Genomic DNA, 19,031 nt, shown 5'->3' with positions numbered 1-19,031 from the left:
ATATTATATGTTTTATATGTAAACCAAAACATGAGTCAGTACATCTTCAAAATCTCTTCTTAAAACATACTTTTATTGTAGAGCTTATTCTGATTTTATTTTGAGCTTTTTTTCTTGAATTGTCTTTTTATTTCTCGATTTCTCTTATCTCACATTACTCACATTTGTTTAATAGGTATTATAAATTCTAATGATTTCAAATTTTGAGAATGGATTTAAATTTTCTGTAAAGAAGATTTTTTGTAAAGAGATCTATAAATTATGGTGATTATCATTATTATTATCATTGAAATATGAAACAAAAGTTAAAAGTACAGTATTTCCCCAAATGTGGTAGTATTAAGTTGCACAGAATGGAAATACTCAAGTAAAGCAAGTAGCAGGAAGTGTCAGGTTTGTTCTGCTGCTGTACACCTCTCACACACAGACACCTGATATGAGGCACATTGGCGTGAAGCTGCAGACGTAAAAAGACTTCTTCTGAAAGTCCCTGACCGGATGCAGCGTGTATTCCCGTGTCTGGCCGCTGCATGGATGCATGAGGAGGACCGCTACTGCGGAGGAGGAGAAGGAGGATTAAAATGTCTAACGTCAGTTTAGACAAATTACCACGTTTATCAAAGACCTGGATCGCTCTAAGACGGCTTGACGAAAACGGTTCGTAGGTTTCTGCAAGTTTTTCGACTTTCCAATGACTGATAAATTAATTTTCATCCACTGATGTAGTCTGTGCGTGCGTCTGTGTCCATGGCAACCAGCCTCTTTAACCCACTGAAGACTGATTACGTTCTCATCTTTTTCTCGGACTATGGTGTAAATTCAAACTACACGTTATTAAAACATGATTTTTTTTTCTTTTTACCCAGAAAATGGTCAGGTGTTGTCTGTAAAGATTATATCCAAACACGCTCCAAGGACAGCAGCAGCTGCATTTGACTGTTGAGTGTTATTAGGTGCAGCAGCCGCCCACGTCTCAGATTTTGTACAGTGAGTGAAACAGGAAATGAAAAGGCTGATTAGTCTGAATGTTGGACTGCTGCTTACAGTAACACAAAATGATTCCTGGCTGCTCCTTGACTGCTGTGTGTGTTTGCATTTGCAACTTTCTGATTCATGACACTGACATTTAACACACCACTTAAGACATCCCATAAAGAGTTTATACATGATAACTAATGGCTTTTTACTGGTTAATACATAATTAATGCTTTATAGATCAGATATAACCCATAATTAAGAATAACTCAAGTGAGGTCATTAATAAATGCTCTAATCTTCAGATATAAATGATGACATTAATAAATGGCAATAAACTATCAATTTGTAGCTATGCGTGTTAATAAAGTCATCAATAAAGGGTCATAATCCTTCTGCAAAAGTTACTAAATCATGCAAATGTTAAAAGGGGATTGATAAGGGTTTTTATTATGATCCACCAAGCCAGCAGTTGTTAATGTTAATTGATGGGCTGTTGTCCAGATGCCCTGCAGTTCTTTTCCAGAAGGTCAGAGGTCAAACTGTCCATTGGAGCAGTCTATCTGATCGACTAAAGGGTTAAAAAGGCAAATCAAGTGTCCAGCTACAGGGATTTTTCACAACATGGCTACCTAATATTTGGTCAGCATAAAGGCTTATAACTGATCCATAAAGCATATTGAAAATGATTAATTAACAATTAATACAGACATTAATTAATAGTTATAAACGCTGTGACTTATTAGCAGGTGCGACCACCTCATGTTGTATCTGTTGCAGATGACAGAGTGGTGGCTCTTCGAGAAGTGTCCCTTCCTCCTGCAGCTGAGATCCCCATGATCATACAGGTGTGCAAGTGTTTTTGTTATTGTACCTGCGCAGTATATTGGGGGAGAGTATTGAGTGTTAGTCGTACCAGAAGCCTGTTTGGCTTTTGATGGATTTCACATTTAAAAGTTAGAGGGGGGTTAGTGTGTTGAGAATGGGTTGGACTATAACCATTTGTTGTCATTCTTACTACTTCTTTGCCAGTATTTGAAACCCTTACAAAACATATTTTGTTAAGATCCTGTTTTCAGTTGGATTTATTGTTATCATCATTATTATTGTTAGTTATTATGATTATTTTGCCAACTTATTTGCAACAGAAAATCTCTGGCTGTTTTTTCTGTCATATATTTTGATACTACATCTTTTTATATTATCTATTTTCAGATCATCACCACTACCTTCGGCCTGAACTCTTCAGATGTTATATTCAAGGTAGTCCTTTGCCCTCATGTTTAAGTTGTAGGTGTGTATCGGAATGCTTGAAGGAAACACATACTGCATGTCTACAGTCCTGAAACTATCGATATGAGGTGAGAATCCTTAAAAACACAGTGAGCTGGATCACTGGCTGCTTTTGTCTGTTTGTAGATAAGAAACCACCGTGGCTGTCTGATTCCTCTGAACAGCTCGATCCCAGCTAACAGCAAACACATGTAAGTCACGTCAGACTCACAGCAGCTTCCTCCAATAGTGAACTCAGAACACTCGTAAATGTGACATCTGTGTTTGATTTTAGTTGTTGTAAATACTGTATTTACTGATGTATTTAAGGTCTTTCATTCTTCAAATTCATATTAAGACAATTAGAAGATTCTATTTTTTCTTGGTGGTACATAATCTGCTGTATGTCTATTCAGTGCATTTATTTAGCATTTGTGTCAACTGGTAACGTGTGTTTTTCATCACAGGCCTTATGTGCTTGAGGTAGCCAAGACCTTTCAGCATGGTAAGAGTGGACTCAACTTGATCAACACTGGATCACTAAAATACAGTTTTATATGCTATATGATATCTACAGGAACGTCCCATTTCTCCTATTTATATATATATATATATATATATATATATATATATATATATATATATATATATATATATATATATATATATATATATATATATGAGAAGATTGCATATTTTCCCCAATACCTGTGCAGGATTTTTATATGCAAATAAGAATAATAACTTCTAGTTTAGTTACAACCCAAAATGGATTGCAATAGACTTTGAGGTGACACCAGAAGAGAAAAAGCAACACAGTATCACAAATCATAGTACCTGGCAAACTACTATAAATCTGTCCTAAGCTAAAAATGTTCATAAGCACCTATTATTGTTGACACTTGAATATTTTACTCTTCTTTGTATTAAGTATTGCTAAAGTACACAGTGTAGTTGCAACACAAATGTGGTACTTTTTCACAGTTATGTTGAAGCGATGTGTGTTTGTCATTCACGTTTCCCTTCATTAGTAAAACTCATTTCTAAGGCCTTACTTTAGTGAAACACTAGTGTTTTTTTCTTTGATGGTTGTGACTTTTCTATTCCTAGTGCGTCCCAAACCCAGGACCATTCCCATGACTGTGATCAACAAGACCATGAAGACCAGGCTACAAACTATTGACAGGAGGGTATGACACAGCACATAGCAATGAGACAACAACAACATTAGTGGTTTGGTAATAGTTCAGAAATTCAACTGTGCAGTAAAATTCCTATCTTTGGCAAAGCGAATGATTCTTTCAAATTCTCCTACAACATCATCTGTGCACCTCTTAGAAATAGCAGTTTGGTTTGTTTTAAAGTGTCCAAGAGGAGATGATCTACTTCAGAAAATCTCCATGACAACAATATAAGTAGATCCCCTTTTGCAAGGTGGAAGTCTGTTTGGGCTGATGAAAGAAAGAAATGACTGACAGAAATGAAAATGTAACTTTGTAATTTGATTTTAAAAAAAAAAACAAAAACAAAAAACAATTAAAATCATTCAGGTTCCATGTTTAATTTCAGATTCAGAGACTGGAAGACCTTCTGCCTCAGATTAAACTCAGGCACAATGAAAAACTAAACCAGGTATTTGAACTTTCCTCCAGGCTTTCGACATAACAGTGAACAAAGTCTTAACCGTAACACATACTATGGAGTTTTACTATTTGTGCCTCATTCCTGAGCGAGTAATGGAACATTTTGAGCACAGAAAAAGATTGTTTTGCAAGAAAATAAAGCAGATTTCATACAGAAATTATTATCACACAAAGAATAATTTAATTTGAGTAAATAAATCTATTCTGTGCTCAATACATTTGTTTACGTGTTTACTATTATCCACATATTGTAACCTTTTTCACTCACTTTTACTCACTTCCCCCCTCAACATATCTGCTCTGTGTGCTCACAAAGTCTTACTGAGTTTTTGTTTACTCACATTATATTTTTCTTTGCGTGATAATTGTTTCTCTACAAATATGCTTGCAAAAGTCTTTTTCTGTGCTCAAAGTGTCCCAACACACACTCAGGAATGAATGAGGTACAAATATAACTCCTTATAACACAGCCGTGCTCATGAGTGTAATTATAGTCACTTAGATATAGTTTGTAGTTTGTGTTACAATTAAATTACTATAGAATCATATGCGCCTCTACATCCATCTGACCATGACTGTCCTGTTTCAGGAGATTGAATGTCTTAACCAGAAGTTGAGGTTTCTTCATAAGAGAATGCAGGTGAGTCGTTCTGCTCAGACATAATAAACAGACAGATATCTTATATCAATAGACAGTAGACAAAGTAACAGTAACTTAATCACAATTACTGACACTTCTATATGACAAGGCAAATAAAGTTTAAACACAATTAAAAGCATTAGTTAGCCCCAAATGTAAAAGCAACAGAAACAGAGCAAGAGAGCTAAAAGTGCTCCAGCGAGATCAAATCACACACACCTAACCTGCAGGTGCACGAATATACTGTATATCTGATATCAGACTGAAAGTGAAAAACACAATTTAGGGTAAGCAACAGCTGAATCAACAAAGTGACTGGAAGATATGAAGGATTAGGCAGAAATAACCACATTTTGCTTGAATTTAAAAAAAACAACAATTATTACAATATGGGGAAATAAGTTTATTTCCCAATTCTGAGTGAGAATGGTATCAACCTTCTCTCTGCCAGAAAGCGAATATGACTTGTTTTCCAAAATGTTGAACTACTGCTTTAAGTTTCATTTGTTATGAAAGTCAGATAAGCCAGAGGTTAAATGTAAAATAAGTGCCTTCATGAATAATGCTCTACCCATATGCTCCCTTTATTCCTGCTGGGTTTCATTGTTTTGTTGCTATCGTATTTGCTGCTTGTACAATGGTTACATGAGCTTGAGTGAATAAAATCTGTAGGTGAAAATCTAACATGGCAAACATTCAGCGCAGCTAAACAACACATTTATGAGGTATTGTTAATTACAAGTATTATTTACATCAAAGTCCTTCTGTTATGATGTTGTGGTTTAATGCATCTATTATGTGTTTGACTAATAAGCACCTTCCTACCACACGGCTACAACCTTGTCTAGGAGTTTACGTATCTAAGCTGACGTCCTCACAACACTTTTAATTTTAGTAATAATCTTATTAACAAGCCTAATTAATGAACTTATAGCCACCATTTAACTGCAGTCTAACAGTCACAAAAACACTTTCAAGGGATGTTTCAATGTATTCTTCTAGTCTTTGTGTTTCATGCTGTATGCCGTTACTTTTCAGTTTCATGTTTAAACACACTGTCCTGCTCTGCTGCAGGTGGCAGAGTCTCACAGCTGGAAGGGTGTGCTGACCAGAGCACCTCTGTGGTAAACCAATTCCAACATTTCACAAGAATTTCATAAGACACACAGTTTCTGTAAGGATGTGGTTACACTTGTCATTCGCCGCGGATTTTGTCATGTCATCAAGGGATCATGTGTTCTCATCATTATGTTGATGTTGATGTTCATGATTATGTTTCAAACAAGTCATCAGTCTAGGAAGAATCTTAACACAGTGGCTTTGAACTGGGAACATATTGATCACAAACTCACCTCTCTAACCTTTTGACTGGACATGAACCTAAATATAGATTAAACACAGATATACTTTTAAGTGTCACACCTATGTAGCTAAATGTTTTTCATGCAATCACAGGTTGCAAAATGATAATTGTAACAGTTGTATTCTGCTTTTCTGCAAAAAATAATTTTACAGTTTGTTTTCAAAGATCCGTGTTTGCACGAAATTGTCATTTTGGTTTTATTTTATCAATACCATACATATCGATGGCAAAACTCAGAGATAAATGACAAATCTTCTCATAGATGATGTACAGTAGTTTATGGTCCATAAAAAACAGAGACTTTGTATATTTTTCCACCTAGAGAGAAAGTAAGAAAATTAGTGTAAGGAACAACGTATTTTAACATGTTTGTGTTGGGACCCAGCAGAATTACTGTAACTATGGCAACCAGCCAGTGGTTTGACTTGCAGATGAAGTCTGACAAATGACTAAATGTAACTTGTGATGTAAACTTAGGTTGTGTGTACCATTAAATCAATGAAATAAAGGAAAGAAATGGAGATGTTTTTTTATTTTAATGTCTGGCTGCAACATCCAGAAGTGAACCACACAGCCTCAGGTGCCAATAACTTAAACTTATCATTTTTGGACACTAAATTAAACCCATGGGAACAGGTTGTATGATCATTTTCTTTCAGTCATCAGGTAAGAGAGATGAGTCATCTGTTTGAGGCTAACTGTTGCAAATGTTGAACAACTTCCTCATACTGTAGCAAATGATATAAAAGCAATAAATACTCTATTGTTTCAATTTCAGCTTGATAGGCTGTCTACACTTTTAACCACAACTTTGAATTTCAGACAAAAACAAAAAAATCACTCTAAACCATTTTAGGTCAGCTTTTTTAGGCAAATGTTAAGATTTTTAGTCTCAAATGAACAAATAGGTAAACAGAGTGTACATCTGTATCCCAGTTACATACAACATACTGATTATAAGCAAGTTTCGAGTTTGAATCTTTCAGTAAAAGTGACAACAATATAAAAATACTCTGCTTTCAATATGTTTATATGAGTTTGAGTTCAATCAAGCACATCTACTCCTCCCTCACTGAAAAATGAGTGGATCTACGGATATGCAAATATTTCTCATTCTAAAAGTTTAACTGCTGGATGTCAGATGTCTTCTACTTCACTGAAAAGTTCATATTTAGTGTACAGTTTGTGCACTGGAGGCTGCATACTGGGCCAGGATTGGCTCCAAACTAGTTGCGATTTTACGATGTTCATAGATACACATCTTAGTATCAGGTTTAAGGTGAGCACAGAGAATTTCTCCCCCTTCAGCAGATGAATGTGAAAACAGCCATCTAGTGTCAAACGCTGCACAGTGAAAGTCAAACATCCAAATTAAGTAACAATAAGTAAAACACATTTTTGACTGGAGGGGAAATTTAAGTAAGTGGATCTCAGTCCTTTGCTCCAGAATTTAAGTATTTATCTGTTCAAAATATTTGAATTGAAAAGAAATCAGAATATATTTATTAAAAGAACTGGTTTTCTGTTTTTCTGCATAACATCACACATTTTCTGTACACCACATATCTGCTGTTTTTTGGAGGTGTTTGAAAACCTTCTTTTTCCAATTTTCACAACAAATATGTGGCAATTAACAAAACTGTAACATTGTGTTAAGTAACACCTACTGTATGGTGTAACACAGTTCATTTGATGAACTAGCATGATGGCATTTAGAAATAGATTATCTCATTTACACAGTTTATGTTAATACTGAAACAACAAGAAAATAAACAAGAAAATAAGGATTTAAAAATTAACTTTCTCAAAAGGATTCTTTTACAATAAAAACAACATGTTGCATTAAAACTAATTCACAGGTTTAGAGAATATAATTTAAAAATCTGCTTGTTTTTTCAGACTCAGTTTATATCTCTGCTCCTTTGTTTGGCTTGACTCTGACGGAAAGGACCTAAGGGTTATTTGGCAGGGCCTGCTTCACATCCTGCACTCCTTCCTCCTCCAGGGGGACACAGATGTTAGTAGGGTTGTCCGGCTGCAGCATCATCTGCTGGAAGAACGCAAGAAGTACAAATACAAATCTGTACTCAACTAATTATAATGGAAACTTATATTTAAAACAACGTCCCACTAATTATATGCATTAATATATTTTAAATATACCTTTTATACCACATGTGCACTGTGGTACTACTATTCATATACACTATAATTATCTATAATGTAGTTATAAAGTAGATATAGTGATTGTCCTTATGGAAATTTGTCACCTCCCATAATTGTAACAGACTGGACATCAGATTCCCCCAGAAGCTGAAAGAAAGCTGATTTGTTCTCCTCAATATTCAGAGTTAAACTTACTCCAAAACGTATGTGATTCCAGCTTCTCAAATGTGAATATTTTCTCATTTTTTAGTCCTCTATGACAGTAAATTAAATATCTTTGAGTTTTGGAAAAAACAAGACATTTGAAGACGTCATTTTGGGTTTTCTCAAACATTAATCAATTCTTCTCATTTTGCATCACTGATATGTGTCACATAACTGTAATTTTCACATCAGTGAAAGGTGAAGAAATGCATCACAGGATGCAAAAAGTAGTCTATATGCTATTAACGCAACAATTTTTTGTCGAATGTGGAAAAAGAAAGAAAACAAAAAGATATAAATACCCTTTCCAGATTTTCATCCCATGTCCACTTGATAATTATTCCTCTACCTCTATATGTACGTGAAATACGTGTCAATAGAAGCGTTTTTTTAAAAATCTTATTTAGTTTGATCCTTATTTTCACATTGGTATAATATTTTTATTAGAGACCCGGTGTTGCGCCTCACATCCTCCAGACCAGTAGTAGGCGATACTGCGCCTACAAGCTGGCTGCCAACCGCCAACAAATCAAAACAACACGGAGAAGAGCACTTTTGGTGGCAAGTTAGAAATTCGTTGTGAGTTCAGAAATAATCGTTGGTAAGGAAGTTACTGTCGTTACTTTACAGTTAAGTTAATTTAAACGTGAGCTAGCTGCAGCCGAGTGTCTGCTCCTCAGATTCAACTCCTGGCAGACTAAATGTCTGTTAGACGGGCTCTGGTGGATTGTGCTGTGCTGTCTCTGCAAGATACCTGTGTGTTTTATCCGTGTTGTAAAGGCTGCTTCTCAAGGATTGATGTTCAGCAGCAGCAGGACACGACGAGGTAAAAAAAAAATTACAAGTTAATGTTACTTGTTTATGTCTCACTGCCGAATTCATAAAGGCTGTATCAGCTTAAAACCCAAAATTAATTGATGTAACTGTCAGCTAACTTAGATAAATTACTCTCACCTTCCGCTACAATGCTAATTAAAGCTAACTGTATAATTCCCTCCCACTCACCAATACATGGACTCACCTTCACCTGCCTTTTCTGTCTACCCGCCACAGATGCAGATGCTCCAGGTGTGGTTACAGCTGTCTGAGGGAACAGGTTGATTACAGATACCGTCTGTCACTGAGGGTAACCCGGGACAAGAGTATATTTGGAGTAACAGTATTTGGCAATAGCTTGAACCCATTCTTTGGCATTCATGCAAGTGGTTTACAGAGGTGAGCACAAAAAATGATCTGTCAAACAACTCCCATCAACATGTCTGTATGTAATGTATTGCATGCATGAATTGTTTTATGTATATTTTATGTTTGTTTTTTTGTTTGGATTGAATTTGACACTTTAGTTCGTAATGTAATCTCTTAATTCAGCAGTGAAGTCATGTTGCTCTGTATCTGAAGCATCACATTATTCTCTGAGTTAAACATTTAGACTTTATGTTCAACACAAGTTTGGTTTTGATGCATTTTAACATTACTTTGGTACAAGTCTCTGTGTAAACTCCTTTCACCAGAAAAAAGGTTAAGCACAACAGTGACACTAATTAAATATGTTTTTCTCGGGAGGTTAATGTTTCGAGTCAGAAAAATGTATATTTTTGTACGTTTTTCTGATGTTTGTGAGTGTTTGTTTCTGGCGAGGTGGCCTGCACTGCAGGAAACCATGTGTTTGTCAGAGGGAATAAAGTTTACCCATGTTTAATGTGGTACATTTAAAAAGATCAACTTGTGATCAGTTTGGTGACAAGCAGTTTGGATTTTTGTTGTGTCTGTAATTTTGCAGGTTGGTGGAGAATTTGGAAGGACCAACTGAACCATCAACCAGATCCACTTTGTTAGTGAAGGCTGTCACGGACTGTTTCATTGGCAGACATTTTATCTTTGGAATAAAGGTACAACTTCATTGGGTATTGGATTATCCTAATTGGTTATGCTAGGTATATACCAAGCATGATATCATTGAATATCAGCTTGATACAAGGCTTAAATTGGAGAGAGACATTTTTTATTTTCTAAATGTTAGTTTGTATTATTCCCACAAGTTTTGTATGACATGTCGACAAACATCAAGAAATGTTGTTGATTTTACCTCATTTTTTATGATCTTTAATTGCTAAGATTTCAAAATTCCCTTTTAATAACTTTTAGTCTCCAAGAAACTGGAATTGACCCTCACCTTTAAATGCAATTTTATATTTGATGAAATCTCAAACTTGTAGTTTAAAAACAGCTCTTAGTTGTGACAATATTACAATTACACCTTGAAGTAACCCTGATTTATGTCATCAGGGTAGTTGTACCGTACATTAATGCTGTGTCAAGAACAGTGTAGTAGCCATCTGAGACTGAACAACATGTTCAAAATGTGTATTCTATTAAATTTCATTTGTATTTTAGGCTGCTTGATGTCAACCTTCCCTGGTCTTGTCTTTGCCCCACAGGTAGCAGAAACAGAAAGTGGGCCTTGGTTAGGAGGGCGTGCTCCGAATGGCTCCAACAGTACAGACATGGTCCAGTTCATTGCCAGTCAGATGATTCTCCCAAAAGCTACCGGCCTGGGAGGCTGCTCAGTGGTTAGTTATTATCGGATCCTTCTTCAGAAAGCAGAATATGAGCAAGAATCCACTGATCACAGCAAAACCTACAGACCCCCAGCAACAGTCCCGCTGATGGCTCCTCATCATTCTTCAGCCAGCAGCTTCAATAATACCACACTTTCTGCCTCAGGTCTTCTTTCCCAGTCACTGCAAAGGTAATGAATTTAAGAACATATTGAGAGCTATTGCTTTTATCTGATAATGCTCAATATTTTATTTCAAGAGCAGACTCTGTAGGGGGCCAGAACAAATTACAAATAAATGGGAATTAGTGAGACTCACTCAGGTAGAAGGAAAAAGTAAACATAACATAAAATTCTTACAAGCTCACTGGAATGACTAGTTAATTTACAACTGTGCCTCAAAAAGTTTTCCTCATTTGAAAATGCTCTTTGGATTGTGAGAAAATACAAATTAAATGTAACAAGGCTGTCTCACCATAGACAGTTCTAGGGCTGTAGTCTGCTGGTCGACTGGTCGATTAGTTGGTCGATATGCTCTCGTCCGACTAAATTCTCATTGGTCGAATAATCTCCGTGTTATTTTCACAAGGAGAAAAGTGCTACATCAATAGCTTTCCAGGAGTAATCCATTATTTCCTGCAGCGGGAGATGTATGATTTTAGTCGACCAAGACTTTCTTTGGTTGACTACAGCCCTAGACAGTTCAAAGTGCCGGTCCTGTTTATATTTAATAACTCTCTGTAAGTCTTCTGTTGCTACTCCCTATATGCTGTAAAAACAAGAATAGTTTTACATGCTTTTTGTCTTTATATTTCACATGTGCTTTTCAATTCTTTACCACATTTTTAGCCAACAAGTTGCAGTATTTGATTTGTTTTATGGATATTGAAGGAAAAGCAGAGATTCTCCATGTAAATCTCCAGTGTCAGGTGGTGTCACTGGATGAATCGTTCACTGTTGTTACATTTCGTAACAGTTGCTTTTGTTTTCACTCTAGATCTCAGCATCAAGACTGCACCCTTACTCCCACCCCACCATGGGATCAATCACTAGGACTAGTTACTTCATCGGCAGAGCAGGAGGAAGGCTGCAGTACCCAGGACAGCGGAGATGAGAACAGCAAACAGACAGACAACAAAACACCACGTCATGCACAGAGAGGCTGTCTGGAGAATCATAGTGTCAAAGAGGAGAAAGTGCCGTCATCCCTTCTTTCCTTAAACAGCAGTTCTTACAACAGTCCATCATTTGCCAAATACCCATACTCATCCATTGAAAAAGCTGTCGGAAACACCCCCATCCTGAACACTTGGTTCAGTCCCTCCCCAGTTAGCCATAAAAAGGATCTATCAATCAGCTCCAAGGCAAAGGGATGCTCTACTAGAACACTCACCAAAACATTTTTGTCAAGCTCCATGGCTTGGGAGGATTTACCTTTTTCTGAGAGTCTCTCAGAGTTTTTGTGTGAGAAAGATTTTGACAGAGTTAGTGAAACAGATTTGCATCTAAATGTGAAATATCAAAGAGAAACAGCAAGAAACAACATTAGAATCAGATCGCAAGACAAGAACTTATCGAGTGAATCCATTTCTGTTTGTCAGAGTAACACACATATGACAGACATTCACTCACAAAAAGTACTGGACATCACTAATACAACTGCACAGAACATTGGAGGTGACAGACATGATTTATCTGACGAGACATATCAGGACCGAGCCAGCAACATTTGTTCTGATGAGTGTAAGCAGGAGGACGAGAAAGCAGTTTCTCTTCTTTCTGAAAACAATGAAGAAGAGCAGCTTGAAGGGGATGTCTACAATTGTTCAGCAGACCTATTCAGTAGCTCACCAATAGATATGAACAAAAAGATGCTTAACATGCATGCAGAAACTGTCAGGACGACCTCAGAAGCTTGCCCACTTGTTAACAGGTCCCTTAGAAGTGAAAGGTGGGCTAAAGGCCCACCTTTAACACCAGACAGACGGGAACCAAAGAGCAATAAATGCATCAGCAGAGATAGTTGTGACAGTTTAATTCCACAAGACAGTCAAGATCAGTCTCTTGACTTCATTCCTTCCTCTCAGTCCACCCCCGTTGTAAAAGTAGCTGATGCTTCAGGATCACCTGCCTCCTCATACAGCACCTTGACATTGAGTGAATTCAGTTCACGATCCAACTGGCAAGATTCTTGTGCGTTTTACAGAAATCTGCCTGAACTGGTCAGTAAAAAGCCAGCCAAAACCACATCTTTTCCTCGTAAATTAAACAGCGTCAGTGCTGACCAGCTGCCCCAGTGTGGCAGAGAGTCTACAAAAGAAAACTTGGTGTGGGGTACGACACCCATCAGACGCAGCCACAGATTCACCCAAAAAAGGAGGTTCTGGAAACCTGACAAGCATAAACACCATCTGCTGGCCTCACAGCACCTGACAATCCAGAGAGGGGTTCTAACCTTGGCGTCAAGAGGAAAGACAAACCACAAATGTGACTCAAGTGTTTGTGATGTGACTCAGTGTGATTATGAGGACAATGAAGTAATTGTTCCTCCTACTCCTGCTGCTAAAACACAACCGTGCGTGAAACCCAGAGGAAGGCAGACTGATAATAGCAGCAGTTGCACGTGGGAGGAGCAGCAGGCAGATGGAGTTAATTGTAAAAGAATTGTGTTGGATCAAACTCTCATGTCATCATCAAGAGGTCTGACACAAACAGGATATCGTGTCTTTAGTCAGCCATGTGACAGTGAGGCAGCAGGGTGTGATAAAATCACAACAGTTGAGGAGAATTTGGATGGATCTAATGGTTACCTGCTTGATGATGAGAGCAAGGTATGTGATTGGTCTAGAGATCTGTTCTCTGACTCTCTCACATCATGATTATGATGTGAGAGTACTGCTACTGCTGCTACTACCACTACTACCAACCCTGTGTGGAAGGATCTAGGAATAGAGCACATATATGAAACACTAAAGATAGGAAAAGTCTCACTTTTCCTGTTTTCAGCCACACAGTCTCCCTTAATAAACATTTACAGTATCCTCAGTGTTGGACCTCACTAATGCTCTTGTAGGTAAATGGGAACAAATCCCTGCAGCCAGGTTCTAAAATATTGTTTAAAGCCTTCTCAAAAATGAGAAGGCTGTCACAGTGGTGGATAAGATGTTCCACAATCATTTATGGGTTTAATTTCTGGGTGTCCACATACTTTTAGAGATATATTTTGAAAATAAGAAACTCCTGCACACTGTCCACTTTTAAATATTTAAAGCTTTTATTGGGAATGTGTCAGAGTAAAAGCTTAATCAGATGAACTTTCAAACATTTGGTCTGTCTTATGTGTGTGTGTGTGTGTGGGTGGGGGTGTGTGTGTTTTCTGTGTGTGTGTGTGTGTGTTTTGGGGGGGGGGGGGGGGGTATCAATGTAGCAATGAGCGTGTACATTGTGATGCCAAAGAGCTAAGAATAGCAGCCTCTAAACATCACGATTACAATGTTCTGGATGTGTGAGTAAAAGAGAGAGCGAGATGTGATAATATGGTCCAATATTCAACTTATACAAGTGTGATGTGGAAACTTGAAGCCTCCAGAGCACAACCCTTTTTTGGGTTGTGCTCTTTTTACTTTTTGAGATTGAAAAGATTGAAATGTAACAGAAGAATATTTAAATATTTCAGAATAACCTTACTAACTTCTGTCTCCCTCTGGAGGACGTTCAGACACATAAATGATATGATATGATATGAATGATGATATAAACTGTGTAAATAAGACATATAAACCTGTACATTTGTTTTAATGCCACATGTTCCTTTCGGTGGTTGTTTTTGTTGTAAAAATGCTTTCAAGAAAATTCATTTTTTTAATCCTTATTTTCTTGATTAATTTCTTGTAGTTCCAGTAGTTTATAAATGGTGTAAATGAGATTGTATATTTTTTAAATGCCACATGTTCCTTTCGGTGGTTGTTAGTATCTTGATTTACAGATTGTGAATGAATGTTTTATTGATGGTTTTCTAGTTTTAAGTACTGAACATATTAGTGTGTAAAAATGGTGATTTGTATATTGTAAATGTGTATGATGATTTTGATTTAATGAACTGAGCAAACCTGAGTGACAAATAGGGAACTGTTTTGGCTCATTTTTTTTCATTAACTCAAAATAACTTTGTTTTAAGAAGTTATATTTATTTTATTTATATTTCTGTCTTTTTCCTGACTAACTACTCACTTAATATCGGAGCAAAAGCGTTTATGAGGAAATCCATCTCTGTCTCTTTCTGTATGTTCGTTTGGACGCTGCAGATAAACTGCTGTGCTGTCAGTGGGGCCTACATTAGATTACCAAATCTGTGTGAGAGATTAATTCACCTGACTAAATTAAATTTACATTATTAACAGAAGCAAAATTGTTATATCATGTACTGTATCAGTTGCTATGACAACCGAGGATAAAACCCTGCTGGCGTACACCACGCCCCTACTTCCGCTCATGAACAATCGTCATCACGAAATAGAAGAAGGCGAAACATTTCTTTCCCCACTAGATTAGATGACCCAAATATATCTTTCACTTTTACATAGCGGTCATACATCCATGATGGCGGTAGGAAGTGGAGACGCGTCGTCCATATTTATATACAGTCACTGTTCACAACCGGTCCTGGTGAATTACTTCACATGAAATAATATGTGTCACTATTAAGCAATCAGGAAGTTTGAATCAAATCAACACAAATGTTAACATTTCATTATTATTTTTATTTTATATCGTATTTATATAGTGTATTTATATAATGTTATAGATTAGTTTTAGAGAGCCATGCATGATGATGTTTGACGTTTGGTAACACTTGGCTAATTTTTATCCAAAAAAAAAAAAAAAAAGTACCCCGGAAGCTCTTCGTGCTCGCGCCACGTCAGAGCTACAACACTGTTATCATCATTGCAACCAAAGCTGAGGAAGACTTGCTTCAGCCTTCAGCATGCTGTACCTGGGACTGAGCTGTTTGCTGCTCCATGTGTTTGTGGTGTTTGGGACTGAGCTCACATTTGAGCTCCCCGACAATGACAAACAGTGTTTCTACGAGGAACTAGAGAAAGACGTGAAGTTCGACATTGACTTCCAAGTAAGTTACTCTGCAGGCTTCATCACTTCAGTCTGTGTGTTTGCAGGACGCTGCCCTCTGTCATTTGATATTTAAGTAGTGTCTGTCTCCTTTTTAACAAAAGGAAGAACATGCAAAGTTAAAGTTAATACATCTTTTACATTTTTAGTTCGGTGGTCATTTGGTAAGTCAGCTGACATCCTCATTAATTAATTTAACTGCAGTAAACATTAGAAACTCAGATTCAGTTTGAGGAGTCAATGGTTTGGTAAATGTTATCTCAGCCAGTGTTACCTGGTTTGCTGCATAACCAGTTTCAGTCAGTTCAGCACCACACAGCCCAAACATGTTACAAACTGATGGTTACAACTAAACATATGTTACAACTGCACTCTACTATCTTGGTGTGTCATTGTTCACGTCATTCACACACGTCATTTTTTTTAATCTGTGTTTTGTATTTTCTTTTCTTTTAGGTGATTTCAGGAGGGAACTATGATGTGGACTGTTTTGTCACAGATCCTCAAAACAATGTGTTGTATAACGAGAAAAAGAAGCAGTACGACAGCTTCTCTCACACCACAGCTATGAAGGGAGTCTACAAGGTCTGCTTTAGCAATGAATTCTCCACGTTTACACACAAAATTGTGTATCTGGAGTTCCGCCATGGTGATGAGGAACCTCTCCTCCCGAGCATGACTGGAACCACGGCACTGACTCAGGTACGTCTGAGGAACTTATACATGAGGAACAAGGCGTTCAAAACTCTGTGGCCTTGCTGCTCATTCTGTTTTGTCTGAAAAGGCATCTTGTAGTCAGGCAAACAGAAAATAAACAAAACCATTATACATATTTTCACATGCAAGATAAAACTGGTTAAAGAGACATTGGATTTTCATACAGTATCTGCTCAGAATAGATTATTTATCATGTCATTTGTGATTATTACAAAATAGTAAACAACTATAAAAATTATCTGATGATAATGTGTCTACTTGACTGTACTAACTAATCAGGAGATGAGACGAGCAAGTCCAGAAACACTGTTGATGTTCCATCATTATTTCAGAAGAGGGACAGTTTTTTATTAAGTCCACAAGGTGGAACCAGACTTGTTTTGACTCAGAGTCTCAACATGATAAAGAGTCTCAACATGATGTATAGGGCTGGGCATCATTTAAAAAATTACAATACCAGTACCCCGAAAGTGATACCAATACTAATACCGGTACCCTTAAAATGACACATACAGATACATACAACCAGTCCATTTCAATTTGCACAAAACATAAGTTAGAAATAGTTACCATTTGAATAGTGAATAGTATGATGTGTACTTCCTGGGAAAAGTTTTGGAATTTGAAGTGAATTCAGAAGCAGTTTTGTGGGCACAAGTCAGTCTGGTGTGTGTGCGTGTGTGTTTGTGTGTGTGTGAGAGAGAGAAAGAGAGACACCCACCTTCCACCGTAACTTTTGCCCCAAGCCATTACTTTGCTCTCGATTAACTTGCGTTGATCTTTCTTCTTTCAGCTGGAGTCGACTTGCGTCTCCATTCATGAGATCCTGAAGGTGGTGGCTGAATCCCAGACGTGGTACAGACTACGAGAGGCACAAGACCGCACAAAGGCAGAGCACCTCTTAGAGCGGGTTACCTACTGGTCAGTCGGAGAAACCGTTCTGCTGTTTGTCATCGGCATCGGTCAAGTCATGTTGCTTAGGAGCTTCTTCAGTGACAAGAAAGGCTCTGTAGCAGCGATGACTTAACCATGTAGTCTTGAAGACGGGTGGAAACCTGATGTTAACGTAGCAGTGCATCTGGAGATTAACACACAACTTGTAGTATCAGCAAACCCTTTTTTAAAGTGATACTTTGAGTAATTGTCTTATTTCTGCTGGCTTATTCAGTGTGAAATCCTTTTTGTGTCTGTTGTTTTGTTCTTGACGTGCTATATTAACGTGTTTTGAGAGCAAGTTTCAGCACCTGAATACATCTCAAACTTGCACCTAAAAAGTGGGACATTTTGCAAAATAATCTTCAAATAATCTTCAGAAAAGGCCCTAAAAAAGAGGTAACAGCATTAATCAGCAAGAACAGAAGAGGAGATATCATCTTTGGATATATTTTTTTAATCAAAACAACTAGCTAGCTGTTAACTGCTAACTGCTACCTGCCATTGTTACCAACCTTCCAAAGGAGAAACTGCACTGAGGAAGCTAACAGAAGAGTTATTTTGTGAAGACAAGAGGTGAAATGAAGGGTCCTTGTTGGTGGTATTCTCTCTCTCTCCATGAACTGGTGTGATGGCGGCGCGACATTTGCAGTGGCCTCTCCTAGTTCCTACTATGCAGTGTCTTTGTCCATGTCAACGTCTACGTCTGTGTCATTGTGTGGAGTGCAGGGAAATATGTCTATGATCATCAGTTTCTTTTGGACATTTGTAACAAAGACTTTTGGGTGCTAAATCAGATGAGCGCGCTTGGTCTGTTACACCCAGTGGACCCAAAGAAGACCACAGCCTTGCCTCAAGTTGCACCGGAGAGGAAACATCGAAAGCAGTGTGGCAGGACGTGGAGGCAGGGCAGGCGTGGAATAGTGCAAGCTAGGCTAACTGCTAACCCATACAAACGGGCAGTTCCAACAATCATGCTGGCTAATGTTGTCTGGACAGCAAAATGGATTTTATAACTCCCCCATCAGTCACTCGTTGACACACAAGAGCTGTTTACATCCAACTGAGACATGTACTTCTCTCTAAATGCACTTTAACTCACTGTGCTGCTAACTGCTCGTTCTTTTTTTGTTTCTTTTTCTCTTGGGATTTATGTTTTTATCATTTTTAGGGAATTTTTTAGGTATACAGTATATCTTAATCCTTTCTGTTGTTGTTGCACTGCTGTGGGCTGGGAGGAAGAGCATTTCATTTTTTTCTGTATGCAAATACAGAAAAAAATGACAATAAACTGAATCTTGAATATTGAAAAGAAACATTTTGTTGATCATATTGAAATTGTTCAATCTTGCAGAGATTATTTATTATATTTTTATAGAGGTATGATAAAGCAGTTTCAGTTAGATCTACAGTATCTGTTCATGACCCAGATTG

At 37.4% G+C, this 19,031-nt stretch overlaps 3 protein-coding genes and 1 long non-coding RNA gene across 5 annotated transcripts; 3 read left to right on the top strand and 1 right to left on the bottom strand.

Annotated features, from left to right (window-relative positions):
• Window positions 1–421: 421 nt before the first annotated feature.
• On the top strand, window positions 422–6,411 carry si:zfos-1056e6.1 (uncharacterized protein LOC107988029 homolog). Of its 2 annotated transcripts, XM_042419249.1 has the most exons (10): window positions 569–657; window positions 867–987; window positions 1,756–1,823; window positions 2,191–2,238; window positions 2,395–2,459; window positions 2,715–2,752; window positions 3,358–3,437; window positions 3,817–3,879; window positions 4,480–4,530; window positions 5,605–6,411. In XM_042419249.1, exons 3-10 carry the CDS (start codon window positions 1,812–1,814, stop codon window positions 5,656–5,658), a joined length of 411 nt encoding a protein of 136 aa, XP_042275183.1. In that variant the 5' UTR covers window positions 569–657; window positions 867–987; window positions 1,756–1,811; the 3' UTR covers window positions 5,659–6,411. The 2 variants fall into 2 exon arrangements, with proteins under 2 accessions (XP_042275176.1, XP_042275183.1); XM_042419242.1 differs by lacking the exon at window positions 867–987 and having other exon boundaries at window positions 422–657.
• Window positions 6,412–7,380: 969 nt separating this feature from the next.
• LOC121902074 lies at window positions 7,381–9,370 on the bottom strand. Its single transcript, XR_006097454.1, has 3 exons — window positions 9,285–9,370; window positions 9,018–9,047; window positions 7,381–7,943 (listed from the first exon to the last, which is right to left on the bottom strand). It is a non-coding gene; the product is annotated as an uncharacterized LOC121902074 (long non-coding RNA).
• Window positions 8,793–14,142, top strand: ddias (DNA damage-induced apoptosis suppressor). Its single transcript, XM_042419233.1, has 5 exons — window positions 8,793–9,089; window positions 9,317–9,478; window positions 10,044–10,152; window positions 10,702–11,012; window positions 11,818–14,142. Exons 1-5 carry the CDS (start codon window positions 8,965–8,967, stop codon window positions 13,697–13,699), a joined length of 2,589 nt encoding a protein of 862 aa, XP_042275167.1. The 5' UTR covers window positions 8,793–8,964; the 3' UTR covers window positions 13,700–14,142.
• Window positions 14,143–15,711: 1,569 nt separating this feature from the next.
• Window positions 15,712–17,982, top strand: LOC121900484 (transmembrane emp24 domain-containing protein 3-like). Its single transcript, XM_042416873.1, has 3 exons — window positions 15,712–15,948; window positions 16,404–16,649; window positions 17,458–17,982. The coding sequence occupies exons 1-3, from the start codon at window positions 15,805–15,807 to the stop codon at window positions 17,689–17,691; spliced, it is 624 nt and encodes a 207-aa protein (XP_042272807.1). The 5' UTR covers window positions 15,712–15,804; the 3' UTR covers window positions 17,692–17,982.
• Window positions 17,983–19,031: the final 1,049 nt, after the last annotated feature.

This window comes from Thunnus maccoyii, chromosome 1, assembly GCF_910596095.1.
Source record: "Thunnus maccoyii chromosome 1, fThuMac1.1, whole genome shotgun sequence".
Classification (NCBI taxonomy): Eukaryota; Metazoa; Chordata; class Actinopteri; order Scombriformes; family Scombridae; genus Thunnus; species Thunnus maccoyii.
This window is presented reverse-complemented; position numbering and strand designations above follow the sequence as displayed.